This window comes from Paroedura picta, chromosome 4, assembly GCF_049243985.1.
Source record: "Paroedura picta isolate Pp20150507F chromosome 4, Ppicta_v3.0, whole genome shotgun sequence".
Lineage (NCBI taxonomy): Eukaryota > Metazoa > Chordata > Lepidosauria > Squamata > Gekkonidae > Paroedura > Paroedura picta.
The window spans coordinates 31,486,686-31,501,434 of record NC_135372.1 but is presented as its reverse complement, the minus strand read 5'-3'; the positions used below and the strand labels follow the sequence as shown (position 1 = coordinate 31,501,434).

Below are 14,749 nucleotides of genomic sequence, written 5' to 3'. Positions count from 1 at the left end.
CCCGCCTCCAGGCCCATCACTGGCCATGGGGGTGGGTGGGTCAACATGACCATATATGATCATATAAACCTGATAAATGTTAAAAAAAATTTAAATGAATTAAAATTAATTAACACCCACCCTTTTGGGAAACCCTTCTGGGGCCATCCCAAAACCGTCGACGAGAAAGCCTGATCTAGTTTAATGGTTGGGATCCACGGGGGCCATCCCCCAGCCCACATGTACTGGGGAAGGGGAATAGATTAAGTGAACCTCAGGCATCAGAAAATTCACAATGGAAGCACCTATGATTTATGGAGTATGCAATGCAGGTTTCTACTTGCCTGCCCCCTCCCTTTTGACTTGAAGGTTTTGAGATCTATTGAGGCAAAGGAATGTCATGTCCTTCCCTCCCCCCCCTCCCCATTTTCAGTTTCCTCCTCTGCCCTGTCACATTGGGCTGACCACTAGACACCTCACTTGTCTTTCAAACACGTTTAGATAGCAGTTCCGACTCTCCTTCTCAGACCTTTGCAGTGTTCTCCTCCTGTAAAATGGGGCTGTTAATTGATTGCCTGATACTTTTTTTAGGGTTTGCTGCTGGAGTTCGTGAGCTAGAGCAGGGGTAGTCAACCTGTGGTCCTCCAGATGTCCATGGACTACAACTCCCATGAGCCCCTGCCAGCAAACGCTGGCAGGGGCTCATGGGGATTGTAGCCCATGGACATCTGGAGGACCACAGGTTGACTACCCCTGAGCTACAGGAAGCGGGAGCAGATTGTTGCCTGGGCCCCAGAGCCCTGCATAAATCTCACAGGATGTTGACTGATTTTGATTTATTGGATTTATAAAGCCGCATCATATAAAAATTTATCTGACCGGCTCTACCACAACAGCCTCCGCTTTGTACCTAGCTCTGCCTGGTAAAATGCCTGGCTCTGACCTAGTTTTAAAAATTGATCGCAGAACCACAAAGCCCGCTCCGACTTTATCGCACCTGCCCTGCGTTGTACCGGCTGGATGTTCAAACACAGTGGAGGAAAGAACTTGTAAACCATTAAGAGCTATGCAGAAGCAGGAATTTATTCTTGTGTGCACCTGCTGGGATTTTCCTTCTGTACACCCCTGTTTAAGGTTCTAGGGTCCAGTCTGGTCCTTTACACCAAGATATCTTATCACTGATCGAGGGTAATTCTTCCCCACTCATGTACACTACCAAATATTGGCACACAGGTAAAGCAAACCATTAGAAGTATCACATTCAATATCTTGCATTACGATTCTCTTTTGCTTCTTTCTCTGGCTCAGATCTAGAGCCCAGGACGGTATCCTGACATAAGCCCCAATTTTTATTCCAAAGGTCTAGTAGTCCAGGACAGAAGTAAACGAGTGGAGCGTCTTCAATCATAGGTCTCGCTTTGTTTACCCATTTTAAAAGATTTTTTTTAACAAAAAATAGGCCATGGAAATTCCCAGTGGAATACGGTCCACCATATGCCACATTAGCATGCTCCAAGGTAGTATTACTCATCCCTTTCCTCCATCGGGATTTTTTATCTGTATCCTCAAAGGGAGCTTGGGCTCTTGAAAGCTTATCCCCCGAAAACCCTGTTGGTCTTTAAGGAGCCGGTAGACTCAAATCTAGCTGTTCTCCAGCAGTCCAACACAGCTCTGCCTTCTGAAAATTTTGTCGGCAAGCAGGAGCGTGCCAAATTTTCCAAATGAAAACAAAACATTACTTTGGTTTTGGTAGGAAGCAGCAGCGATCCAAATGCAGTTTTTGCACGGCAGTTTTGACTTGAGCAACAGCCAAGCAAAGTCTACCTTCATTCTGTGCAAACGTGGATAATAAATGTAATCTATGAAATCACCTTTCCTTCCCTCCTCAGAACACCTCCCCCTTCCTCAGGTGGCTGTTCCGTGACACCTCAAGCTCTACCTTCTTTCCCTGGCCCTCGTAACAGCAGTTTGGTGTAGTGGTTAGGAGCTTGGACTTCTAATCTGGCATGCCGGGTTCGATTCTGCATTCCCCCACATGCAGCCAGCTGGGTGACCTTGGGCTCACCATGGCACTGATAAAACTGTTCTGACCGAGCAGTGATATCAGGGCTCTCTCATCTCACCCACCTCACAGGGTGTCTGTTGTGGGGAGAGGAAAGGGAAGGCGACTGTAAGCTGCTTTGAGCCTCTTTCGGGTAGAGAAAAGTGGCATATAAGAACAACTCTTTTTCTTCTTCTTGTGGCCCTTTCTTGCATACCCAGAGAATTGCTGATCACCACTGTGGGATGATAGGTGAATTTCTTCCAGGCCAGGCTGGATTTTGGAGATTTTTATGGTAGGGGGGATCACTTGGGCATGAATTTCCATGTACTGTTTTTCTGCGTTTTATGTAAACCCCCCCCCCCCCAAGCCTCAGGGGAGGGTGGCATATAAATATACAATAAATAAACAAATAAATTTGGAGTCACTGCAGGTAGGCAGGTAGTTGAGTTCCTGCGTTGTGCAAAGGTTTGGACTAGATGACCCTGGAGGTCTCTTCCAACTCTATGATTCTATAAAAGCCCAAGCATATAACTGTATTTGATTCCAAGTATCTGGTCCCAGCTATGTGTAGTCATAAAGAGCAGCGGCCTCTAATCTGGAGAGCTGGGTTTGATTCCCCACTCTTCCACATGCAGCCAGCTGGGTGACCTTGGGCTAGTCAGAGCTGTTCTTTCAGTTCTGTCAGAGCTGTCACAGCCACACCTACTTCACAGGGTGTCTGCTGAGGGGAGAAAAAGGGAAGGTGATGTCAGCCATGAGGCCGGTTGGGTGCCTTTGGGCCAGTCACAGTTCTCTCAGAGCTCTCGCAATCTCACCTCCCTCACAACTCCTCTCTCCCACTGAGAAAACGGAGACTGACAAACTTCTCTGGACAGGGATGCTGTTGATGAACTTCCAAAGGGTAGCTATGTTGCAGCAAAACTAAATGGGAAAGCCAGTGGGGAGCAGGAGTTAAGTTGGTCAAACTGGTAACTGGAATACCCGGGTTCAAATCTCCATTCATGCCATGGAAGCTCACTGGGTGACTTCAGGCCAGTTAAACACTCTCAGCCTACCTCACAGGGGTGGTTGTGAGGATAAAATGGAGAAGGATGTAAGCTGCTTTGTGTCTCTTTTGGAGAGAAAGGTCGAGTATAAATGAATTAAACTTAGGGGTCTTATGGCATCTTACATACCAGCTTTTTTCAATCTTTTGACTGTGAAGAAGCCCCTGAAATAACCGTTCAGGCTTCGAGGAGCCATGGAACCAGTCCAGAAGTGGTCAGCTGGCTGTACCCACCAGAAGTGACATGACACACAGCTGTGACACACATCACTCCCTGCACTAACAGGCAGGCTTGAGAACGGGAGGTGGTTTAAAGTGGGAGCAGGCTTGCAGGCTCCCCCCACCGTCACAGATGTAGACATCGCAAGAGAACTCACATGCTCCAGAGAGGGAGCAATGGAACCAGCTGTTCCCTAGTTTGTAGCCAAGTCGCGTAAGGCAGGAAAGGCCGCGGACCCCCCCAGGAGTCCACATTCCCCTGGTTGGTTGGGAAACCCTGTTACAAACTACAAACATTTCACTTCAGCACTTGCATTCGTCAATTAGTCTGGTGCTCTAGTTCGTAAAAGCTTCATCAGAACAAAATGGCGGGCGCCAGGGCATGGAAGTATAGGTTGAATCAGAAGTGGTTTTGTCTTGCTAGCTGAGAACTAATGGGTTGTAGTGGATAGTGACGGACCAGAAGCTGGGTTCAAATCTTTGACTTCTACCATGGAAACTCAGTTGGGTGACCTTTGGCCATTCATATACCGGCCTATCTCATTGGCTTGCTGTTGTGACAAAATAGGAAGCAGGGAGAATGATGTTCAAAGCAGCTTCAAATTCCAACTGGGGAAGGAAAGCAGGCGTCATATAAACAAACAAACAAATGGAAACAGTGACTTCTTTTCCAGAATGGTCACTTTGCCAAGTAGCATGTCACCCGAGGCTGTGGTTAAGGAAAGGAGCATCTTCTCGAGAGTCTCAATAAGCAAAACAGCCTCAGCACATAAATACATGAAGCTGCCTGAAGCCATGGTCTTGGTCTACAACGTCAGTAGTGCTTACTACTGCTTGGTGGAGTAGTTAAGAGCAGCAACCTCTAATTTGGAGAACCGGGTTTGATTCCCCACTCCTCCACATGTAGCCAGATCAATGGCCTTGGGGCAGACCCAGTTCAAGCTCTCCCAACCCCACCTACCAGACAGAGTGCCTGTTGTGGGGAGATGAGGGGTAGGCGACTACAAGCCACTTTGAGAAGTGAAAAATGGGGTACAAAAATATCGCCTCACCACCTGAGCCTGTTATCTGGGGGTGTCAGGGACTGAACCTAGGACCTTCTGCATGTCAAGCAGATGCTTTGATGCTGAGCCAATCTAACAACCCTTGACAACATAACCAACCTGGCACATCCTAGTTAGGGCAGAGATAAGTAGGCTAGGGCAGCGATCCCCAACCTGTGGGCCGCGGACCACATGTGGTCCTTCGACTAATTGGAGGTGGGCCCCGAAGGACGCCTTCTCTCCCCCCCCCGGCCCTTTACTTCATCCCCCCCCAGCCCTTTACAATACACTTCATTGTTGTGGCATGTCTGTATCTTATTTTGAAGGGATGTTTAAACATTACCATAGCGATCAGAGAGCGTTAGGGCAGTGGTTGAGAGTAGAGGAGTAAACTACCCCCCACCGGGCCTCAGTAAAAGGCGTTGAGTGGTCCGCGGTGAGTGGTCCCTGGCATTGAGTGGTCCGCGGTGATCAAAAGGTTGGGGACCACTGGGCTAGGGCACCAAACAGCCTATTTGAAAAGGTGTGCTGGTGCCCCGAAGGACTTTTCTCTCACCTACACCCCAAGAAGATGCTCAGCTCCCAATGGAATGTTGTTCATTCACACCTTTATCATTAATTCATTAACCTTTATTGGCATTCCACACACCTTGGTCTCCACAGGTGACAGACAATTCATTCCACACATATTGGATAATGCACTGTCAGTGTTCTTTTTTGCAGCTGGATTTTCTTGTATGAAACAGCAAAATCTAAAAAGTACATTGAAAGTGGATTATCCAGCATGTGCAGAATGACCCTAGAAAGCATTCAGAACTATTTGGATAATGCACTTTCAATGTTCTTCTTGAAGCTGGATATTCTTGCACGATACATGAAAATCTACTTCTAAACTGCATTTAAAGTGTGGAATGATCCTAGAAGCCATTCTGCACCCTTTGGATCATGCACTTCCAATGATCTGAATTTTCTTGCACTGAATTTTCTTGCATTAAGCAGGGAAATCTGCTTCTAGAGTGCACTGGAAGTGCATTATCCAATGCATGCGGAATGCGGGTGGTGCATTGCATGGTGCTGGGGGGGGTGCTGTCCAACTCATCCCTTTCACCAGAAAAAGCAACCAAGCACTCATATGCTTCTCCAGCCGGCCGACTAAGAAACTGCAGAAGCGACAACTAGGGACAGCGTCAAAATATTTAATACGTGTCGCACACGTAAAGTTACATTTCCATACAAAAACAAACAAACCCACAGGCACACGACAAACCGGCGCAAGAACACTGTACAAAACCTCCGCGAAGACCCTCTTCTCCCCAAAGCCTTTATACAACAAAGACGGGGAGTCCTCAAAACCCCCAGAGAACTCTGAATCATAAGATCTGTAAACAGTTTGAAGAACCAAGCCCCCACCTTTACAGCACCGTAATCAGTTCAACCTCGTGGTTCAAGGCTCGTTTCCCTCTTCCCCAAATGCAAGTATCAAGGGTATGGCAAGCTTTTTGTTGTTGTTAATGCCTGCTTTTTTTTTTGGGGGGGGGGTAGTCATGCTCTGCCTGGCGTGAGCAGAAGGGTATGACCTTCAGCGGGAAATGTTCGTGGAGGGGAGGTAAAAAGAGCAATTCCAGGGTAGGATCCCGAACCGAAATGATGCCATGCAGGCTGCAAGCCAAAAGAGGGCGGGAGGTGGCGGGGCGGAGACCCAATAAAGCAACGCGGCGCGTCAAGCGCTGGATCGTGCCCCGCTTCAGTTCCATTGCAAACGATGCCCGCGCGCGCACCCTTCCCCGGGGCAAACTTGCCCATTCGCGCAGCAAGTCCCCACTCCCATCTGGGCAGCGCTCTCCGGAGCGATTCGGAGCAAGCCGTACTCCGGATTAGCGTCCGCGCTGGCCCCGCTCCCCCGCCCTAACCCAAGTTCAGAAAGCCACGATGGCCGTGCTCCAAGGGCTCAGGTTGCGAAGCATCGACTCGTCGCAGCAGATCTGCCCGGGCTCGGCCTCGGGGCTCTTCGCAGTCGCCGCTGCTGCTTCGCCGCCGTCTTCTTCCTCCTCCTCCTCCTGGCGCCTCCGCCGCGCCCGGCTGCCGCTCCTCCCGCCGGGGCAGGCCGCCTTTTTGCTGAGCAGTCCCGAGAAACTCGAGCCGAAAATGCTGATCAGGCTGGCCACGTTGCCCGTCTCCATGTCCTCCTCGGGCGCCGCCTCGTCCTCCCGCCGGGGCTTCTTCGAGGGCGAGCCCCCGAGCGCCGCCGCCTCGCCGGTCCCCGCGGCGCTCCGCTTCCTGGGGCAGCAAGGCGAGGAAGGCGCCTCCGCCGGCCGCTTGCCCGCCAAAGCGGCGCAGCAACAGCAGCAGCAGCAGCGCGGCAACCGCGGCGCCTGCCAGTCCGGGGGGAAGCGCCTGGGCAGCGGGCAAGCCCGGGGCTCCGGCGCTTGCAAACAGACCCGGGGGAGAGGAGGAGCGGGCGAAGGGGCGAGATCGGCGGCCCGGAGCGGGTCGGGGTCAGGGTCGGCGCCCTCCAGCTCGCTCAGGTAGACTTGGCGGGCGCTGCGCAGGACAAGCGACACCAGCAGGTTCTTGTGCAGCTTGACGCCGCCGCGCTGGCCCCGCGCGCTGTACATCTTGCCCAGGGAGATGCTGACGATGCGGTGCGCCTCCAGCTTGCAGTCCATGCCGCCCGAGGGACCGCCCCGCTGCCAACAGACCGATCCCGGCGGGAGGGCGACCGGCCGCCGCTCATGGGCCCGCGGACGGCGGCGTCTCGAAGCGAGGGGCTCGCCCGCTGCTGAACGCCGCTTCCCCGGGCACGCGGCGAAAGCATCGAGAGCCCTCCCCGCAACAACACCTCGCCCCCTCGCCGCCGCCGCCGACTCAAGCCAGCTGGTTTCGAACGCGTGGCTTTTATATCGCCCCCGCTGCGCCGGAGCCAATCAAGGCGACAGGAGAGTCCCCGGCTTGGCTTTGGGGACCGCGGCTCCGCCCACCCGGTAGCTAGCCAATGAGAAAGCGGGGGAATCCAAGTTTTGAAGGCGGCTGGCCCCGCCCCCGCCGAGCGCACGGCTACTCTTAAAAGGGGCAAGGGCGAGCCCTGGCTGCAGCAGAGCGAGAGGTTCGTTGCAGAGGGTGAATGCGGGGTCAGGCTTGCAAGAGAGGCGGGCCGCAGGCCGAATTCAGCAAGGTTTACGCCCTGCGGTTGCGATGCCTGCCACAATAGCAGATGTGCACCCTGCAATTGTCCCTAAAATTCCCTTTTCCTTACACAGACAGCTCAATGGAGCTTCCATATCCAGAAGCGATCTACCTCCAAATATCAAGGGCTGTCTGGGGCAAAATAAAGAGGGGGTTCAGAATGGCAGTTGTTTTAGTTAGCTGGGCCCTAGACACTGAGGCAGGCAAGGTCAAATCACCTCCTGCTGGCCTGCCAGACAATGCCAGGGTTTCCTGGCTATATGACACGCATGCCATACATTAGGGGTAGTCAACCTGTGGTCCTCCAGCTGTTCATGGACTACAATTCCCATGAGCCCCTGCCAGCAGGGGCTCATGGGAATTGTAGTCCATGAACATCTGGAGGACCACAGGTTGACTACCCCTGCCACACATGATAAATCCACAACTGCTGGCTTACTTGGGTGGTGTAGAACAGTATTGGGAGACTCCAGTTTAGATCTTTGCTCAGCTACAAAGCTGCTCCAGGGACACCTCAGATTCATTGCTCTCCGTCTGCCAGACCCACCTCACAGGATTGCTGTGTGGATAAAACAGAGAAAGAGAATTATAAACTCTATATTGGGAGCTCCTGGGAGAAATGGGGGGGAATCAAGATGCTTGGCAGCATTGTTATGCAAAAAATCACAGTCAAAACAAAGATCACAGTCAAAACAAGGGAGTGGGGATAATCCTTGCAGACAGATCTCCCTCCCCCCCCCCCCAAAAAAAAGAGTTCATTAATATACAGATGCAAAACAAGGCTGACTCTATCGCCGCATCACCAAGGAAGTAAATAACATGCTAATTCCACCCCTGGGAAGCCAGCGTAGGGAAGTCTGGGTGACTCCATGGCCAAGGTCACACGCATTGAGTGAGTCAGCAGCAACCCTCATTACAGCCTTACTGTCCCAGCCTATCCAGAGATCCCTGGGCCTGTGGCTTGCACATGGCTCAATCTGCATAGGACTGCAGCCCTGGGCTCCTGAATTTCCCAAATATTCCAGGTGACTTGGACACTCATCTCCCTTCCAACCAGTGGAAATGGACAGTTCTGGGTGCTGGAAAGGATTCTTGTGAGGGCAGCTTGATTGGAGTCCGGTAGCCCCTCAGAGACCAGTGAAAGTTTCAGAATGCCGGCTTTTGAGATCCAAAGCGCCTTTCGTCAGATACACATAGAGCTTTAACTCTATGTCTCGGGAGGGTGGGGGGAAGAGAAAGTACTACCAAGTCAAAAATTACATGGCGTCCTTGTTGGGTTTTCAAAGCAAGAGACAGAGTTGCCTGCCTCTGCATCATGACCCTAGCGTTGCTTTGAAGTCTCCCATCCAAATACTAGCAAAGGCCGACCCTGCTTAGTTTCTGAGATCTGATGAGATTGGTCTAGACTGGGCTAGAAGAAGAGTTGTTTTTATATGCCGCTTTTCTCTACCAGAAGGAGTCTCAAAGTGACTTACAGTCGCCTTCCCTTTCCTTTCCCCACAACAGACACCCTGTGCGGTAAGTGAGGCTGAGAGAGCCCTGATATTCCTGCTTTATCAGTGCTGTGGCAAGCCCAAGGTCACCCAGCTGGCTGCAGGAGCAGGGAATCAAACCCAGCTCGCCAGATTAGAAGTCTGCTCTCCTAACCACTAGACCAAGCTGGCTACCCAGGTCAGGGTGTTTCTCAGTGCACTGTTGAACAGTGGCAGTCTCTAATCTAGAGAGCCAGGTTTTATTCCCTGCTCTTCCTCCACATGCAGCCAGCTAGGTGACTTTGGGCTAGTCACAGTCCTGTTAGCGCTGTTTTCACAAGGCAGTCCTGTCTCAGCTCTGTCAGCCCCACCTACCTCACAGGGTGTCTGTTGTGGAGAGAGGAAGGCGATTCAAAGCCACTTTTGAGACTCCTTTGGGTAGTGAAAAGCAGGATATAGAAAGCAACTTTTATTTTTCTTCTCTTACCAGCGCAGATTTCTTCTGCCCTGGACTTCTCACACTAAGGGCCAGCATGGTGCGGTGGTTAAGGGCAGTGGCTTCTAATCTGGCAAGTTGGGTTTGATTCCCTGTGCCTCTGCAGGTAGCCAACTGGACGACCTTGAGCTCGTCACAGCCCTGATAGTGCTGATCTGACCAAGAAGTCTCTCTCAGAGCTCTCTCAACCCGACTTACCTTAGGGGTGCCTGTTATGGGGAGAGGAAGGGAAGGCAATTGTAAGGTGCCTTGAGATTCCTTCGAACAGTAAAGAGCAGGGTATAAAAAACAGCTCTCCTTCTTCTAAACACAACCTGAGAAAAATAATTTCTTCTCTAGTCTCGTACCCTGTGTTCTTCCCAGCCACGTTTCTGCTTCCCCTTGCTAGCCTGTGCCTCAAGATCATATGTAACCAAAATATATAGACGCTTGTTTGTAAAAGAAGATACCTGTGGGCATAGAAAAGGGGTCTGCAGTATGGAGGCAAACGTGGCTAAATATAGAACTGAGTGTGGCTCTGGGCTTTATAAAGATGCTTTACAGATGGGGAAAGGATAGAGGTGAACGGTTACCTGCAGTCCAAGGGCAAGCCATGCATAAATTTATGGCAGCGCACTAAAAGCGTGACGCTGGGTGTCCCTGTGTATTTGCTGACTTATTGTAAGAGCATAGCCCTGTTCATGCATCACGGTGGCTACACATACATCCTGCCCGTACATCAGTTTGAAAGGAAGAGCCAACACAAGTTCAATTTACAAATGAAACCGAATCAGTACCTAGATCAGGCATTCTCAGCCAGGGTCTTGTGAAACCCTGGGATTTCTTGATGGCGCTGGCTGCTTCGGCCGGGAACGGCCGCTTTGGACACCGAAGCGCCCAACCCTAGTTACAAACACCTTTCCTTTCCTCTCCTCACAACAGACACCCTATGGCAGCCTTTCTCAACTCTTTTACCATTGAGAAAATCCAGAAACATTCTTCAGGCTTTGAGAAGCCCCAGAAGTGGTGTAATCATGCGGAATATGGTTGGGAAGCAGAGCTGCAGACACGCCCACCCATGGACCCTCCCCACCCCCTCCAGGCCCATCACTGGCCATTTAGGGAGGGGGACAGCAGGTCGACATGACAACATTTAGTTGCATCACCTGATAAATGTTTAACAATTTTAAACTATATATACAATTAATTAACTCCCACCCATTCCGGAAACGCTTTCAGGGCTGTCAAGAAACCCCAGGGTTTCACAAACCCCTGGCTGAGAAAGCCTGCCCTATAAGATAGGTAGGGCTGAGAGAGTCCTAAGAGAACTGTTCTAAGAGAACTGTGACTGGCCCAAAGGTCACTCAGTTGGCTGCATCTAGAGCAGTGGGGAATCGAACTCAGCTCTCCAGATTAGAGGTGACTGCTCTTTCACCACGACACCAGGATGGCAATGATAATCCAGTATTTACCATGCATGGATTGTACATGTGTTCACTGTCACTTGTAAACTTGTCTATGCCACTTCCCAATAAAGGAACTACCACAATCTGTCTTTGGGATGCAGAAACTTGGATTATTAATCAAGAAGATGTCAATGATCAGTAACAATAAACTATATATTTGGTATACTCATTGTCTTTCTTATACTGGTTCTTTGCTGATTTCTTGCTCTGGATTTTGATGTGGTTTGGCTCTTTAAAAGCCTGCCCGGCTATAAATAATATATTTTTCAAGATGAAGAAACATTTTTTGGGGAGGGAGAGGACTAAAAAAGATTGAATTCCACTACAGTGTACTTACCTGACTTGTGGGAAATGTAGCAGAAAGTCCAATGTAAGGATATACCTGCAAAAAATAAAGTGTTTTATTTTATAAGGAATTGACAGCAGGTTTAGTATCAGAGAAAGGTTTCTGTCAGTGTCACATTAGACCTGCAAAGTTGGACTGCTGCTGCATGTTCAAAGAGATTTGTAGCACTACTACTGATATGAAGAAATTCACATTCTTAAAAACACACGCTATGTAGCCGGAGCCAGGTTCTTACTCTCACAGACAGCTGAAAAGTTTTGAAAGAGATATTGCTGCTGGGTTTGTTCTCTTTGTTCTCCCCTTAGGACTGGGACCAGTATTAGACCGGATTTGATCCTGTGGGCCCCCTTGACATCATCCCACCCAAGGGGCTTGTGTCGGATGTAAATTATATTATGCTAGCTTCAAAGCCCATTCCTAAGAACGGGCCTTGAAATGATCCCCTCCCCTGGCCCCCCGCCAGGCAGCTTAAGGTGGCTTTGGGCCACAGCTTGCAGCTGGATCAAGTGGGGTGGGCGGGGGCTCGCAAGCTTGTTAGCAGGCCTGGGACAGAGCTCCTTAGCAGGCCGGGAGGCCCTGGTTAGCTGGCCCTGGTTAGCAGGCCAAGAGGCCCTCCACCATGACCACTTTGCCCAGGGCACTCTCTCCTTACCTGCTGCTGGCTCCAGGCACTGAGGCGTGTCTGAGAGCAAAGAGGCTAGAGTTCAGGGATGGAGGGTGGGAGCTGCAGGGGCAGCTTTGCTGGCTGCACCCTGATTGGCCCTATTCCAACTTGGACAGCTGGACACATTACACCCCCCCCAGGCTGTTTCACAAATAGAGGAACCATGGATAAAGAGTTGTATTGCCATGACTTGTACGTTTTAATGGGGTTTTAATGGGATTTTATGGGGTTATATTATTATTGTATGATTTATATGACAATATTGTAAACCTCCGTGAGCCAGTTGTTAGGAGCGGTGGTAATATAAATCTCATTCTCAATGAATCAATGAATGAATGAATGAATGAATGAATGAATGAATGAATGAATGAATGAATGAATGAATGAATGAATGTCAAATCCCAGCTGATCTTAAGGAGATCCTGTAGGGTTTTCAAGGTTAGAGACTTTAAAGGTGGTTTGCCATTGCCTGATTCTGCCTAGCGACCCTGGTATTTCTTCGTGGTCTCTCATACAAATATTAACCAGGGCCAACCCATCTTAGCTTCCAAGATCAGGTTATGCTGGGCATTGTCACCTGTAAGAAATGGGCATAGAATCCCTGTAAACATGGAGCAATCCCATGGAGGCCCCACGTACCCTATTCCTACCACAGCTCCTGTTGAACAGAGGTACTCTGGGAGTTCCAAGTGGAAATTAAACTCCAAAAAGCATGGAGGACCAGTCTGGATTGGAGCCAGGGTTCACAATGGAAAGGAGCTCATGCCGTTTTCCTATCCTCACAACGGCCATGGAGAACTGCTATCAGCCCTGCTAGGAAACTTAGCTATTGCCCATCATCATTGTGTATAATGCTCCCCCACTGGGGTAAACAGTAATTCCCCTGGGCTTTTTCTGATCTGAATCAGAATCCTGCACACTTGGAAATTGTTTGAGCATGGAGCTGTCCGAGAAGACACAGGGCAGACCCAAAACCGGTGTAATGTGTAGTTTGGCCCCCCAGAGCCTACCTCGGCATCGTGATCCTGGCGTTCCTTGGTGGCATCTCATCCAAATACTAGCCAGGACCGACCCTCCTTAGATTCTGTTAGCTCACAAGATGGGTCTAGCCTGGGCTATCCAGGTCAGGGAAATCTCCCAATAAACACTACAAAATGCATTATTTTCTGTCTGTCTGTCTGTCTGTCTCTCTATCACACACACACATACACACACAGAGTCACTAGCTGCCTACAGGGTCTCTGACTGGTCTCAACAGCCATTTAAGGCTGCTTTTTCTTTTGCGAATGCAAGAACAAAATCTCTTTGGTCCTCTTTTTGTGTGTTCCTTTTTAAATCCGGCCTGGTCAGCCTGCTGGACCCTGGCTTCATTTGCCAATCTCCTTCTGTCGCCCCGGAGTCCTTTTGTTCCCCTTTTTTGCCTGGCCAATTTGGTTTTCATTGTGAACTCAAGTGGAACTCCTGAGGCCCGGCCTACCGTCTTCTCCCTCAGGTGTTCTATTGTCACCCAGCATTAGGTTGTTAGAAGCTGAAAGCCTTACGGGAACTCTTCTTTTAAGTACGCTGGGAGAATCGGTGGGGAGGGGGGGGCGAGTCTATCTCACCCCCCCCCCTTTTCTCTTCAGGGGAAAAAAATATAAATTGGCATTGCGCTGAACATTTCAAAGACAGTCTCCTGTGGTTGGGCTTCTGCTCATTATTGTGAGACGCTCACAGGCGAGGCAGAGAGCCATGAAGACGCATGGCTCTAGCGCCAGATACCTGATCACAGGAGAAACGGAGAGCCGGAGTCAGCAGTTCAAGCAGCCCTTTCTGGCTCATCCTGTCGGCCCCCTTTGATCTGATTTTTTTTCGGGGGGGGGGTTGGATAAAGGCTCTTCCTGCTTATTAGGGGAAGATCTTTGTTGTCAGCCTTCTGCAGAGGGGATTCTTTAATCTGGAGAGAGGCTTTTCGGATACCTGGACATCCCAAACTGATTTCCGCAGTCAAATGCGGACAGCTCATTACGTGGCTTCTCACCCTGCCGACTTCCAGGGAGGGGTGATTTCTGTCAACTTAATAGCGCCTGCGAGGGCTTAGGCTTCGTGCACAGCCCCAGGGTGGCTGCTTCCCTTTCCAAAGCTTGCCTCGAGGCAGCCAAGATCTCCATGGGGGAAAGAGAGGAGGCCAACTTCAATGGCAAATCTGTTCACCTTGTTGTTACAGACAGTGTCTGCCCTTGTAACGGTTCTGTCCTACCTGCTTCTCACAAAAGCACCTTCCTCGGTAACAAAAGGTCCATGCGCCTGGTGCGTTTTTCTCAATGCTGGGTAAAAAAAGGGGATGGGCATCATGTTTTGGTCTCAAATGAGCATCTCAGTGCGTGCTGTTTTGTTCCCATAGCTGTGGACTACGAAAAAAGAGCAACTCCCCATAAAGAAGAAAAATATATCATGTCATTAAGGCTGTTTATCATCGATCGTGGACAGCACCCGAATGTTGTCGCAAGCCCTGGGATGGGTTCAATGCTCCTGGCTGCAGTGGCCAGGCAGACAAACCTCCCCCATGTTGTTTTTCCCGAGGTCTGTTGCCTCTGGCTGTGGAGGTTCCCTTCCATCAGTCATACAAGGAACTGCCCCTTACTGAAGTTGGTCTATCCAGGTCAGTATCGTCTGCTCTGACTGGCAGCATCTCCCCAGGACTCAGGGCTTTTCCGCACATCGGGCATTATCGTATGAAGCCTGCTCTATGGCAGAGCGCGAGAAATAATTACAGTTCACCAGAACTCCACACCTCCCCAGCTGTCTCGAATGTTTCTGAGCTCTTTTTGCAG

General features: G+C 50.3%; 1 protein-coding gene and 1 long non-coding RNA gene across 3 annotated transcripts in view; both read right to left on the bottom strand.

The window, feature by feature from the left end:
* The window catches only part of LOC143835086 (uncharacterized), a 135,130-nt gene that overhangs the window by 102,369 nt on the left and 18,012 nt on the right, over nt 1-14,749 (bottom strand). For both annotated transcript variants that reach the window (XR_013229987.1, XR_013229986.1), the window contains exons 4-5: nt 11,264-11,308; nt 7,953-8,072 (exon numbers count right to left, since the gene is read on the bottom strand). This is a non-coding gene — a long non-coding RNA (uncharacterized LOC143835086). The remainder of the gene's footprint in view (nt 1-7,952; nt 8,073-11,263; nt 11,309-14,749) is intronic.
* IER5 (immediate early response 5) lies at nt 5,511-7,393 on the bottom strand. The gene has a single exon (XM_077332230.1). It carries the CDS (start codon nt 6,994-6,996, stop codon nt 6,247-6,249), a length of 750 nt encoding a protein of 249 aa, XP_077188345.1. The 5' UTR covers nt 6,997-7,393; the 3' UTR covers nt 5,511-6,246.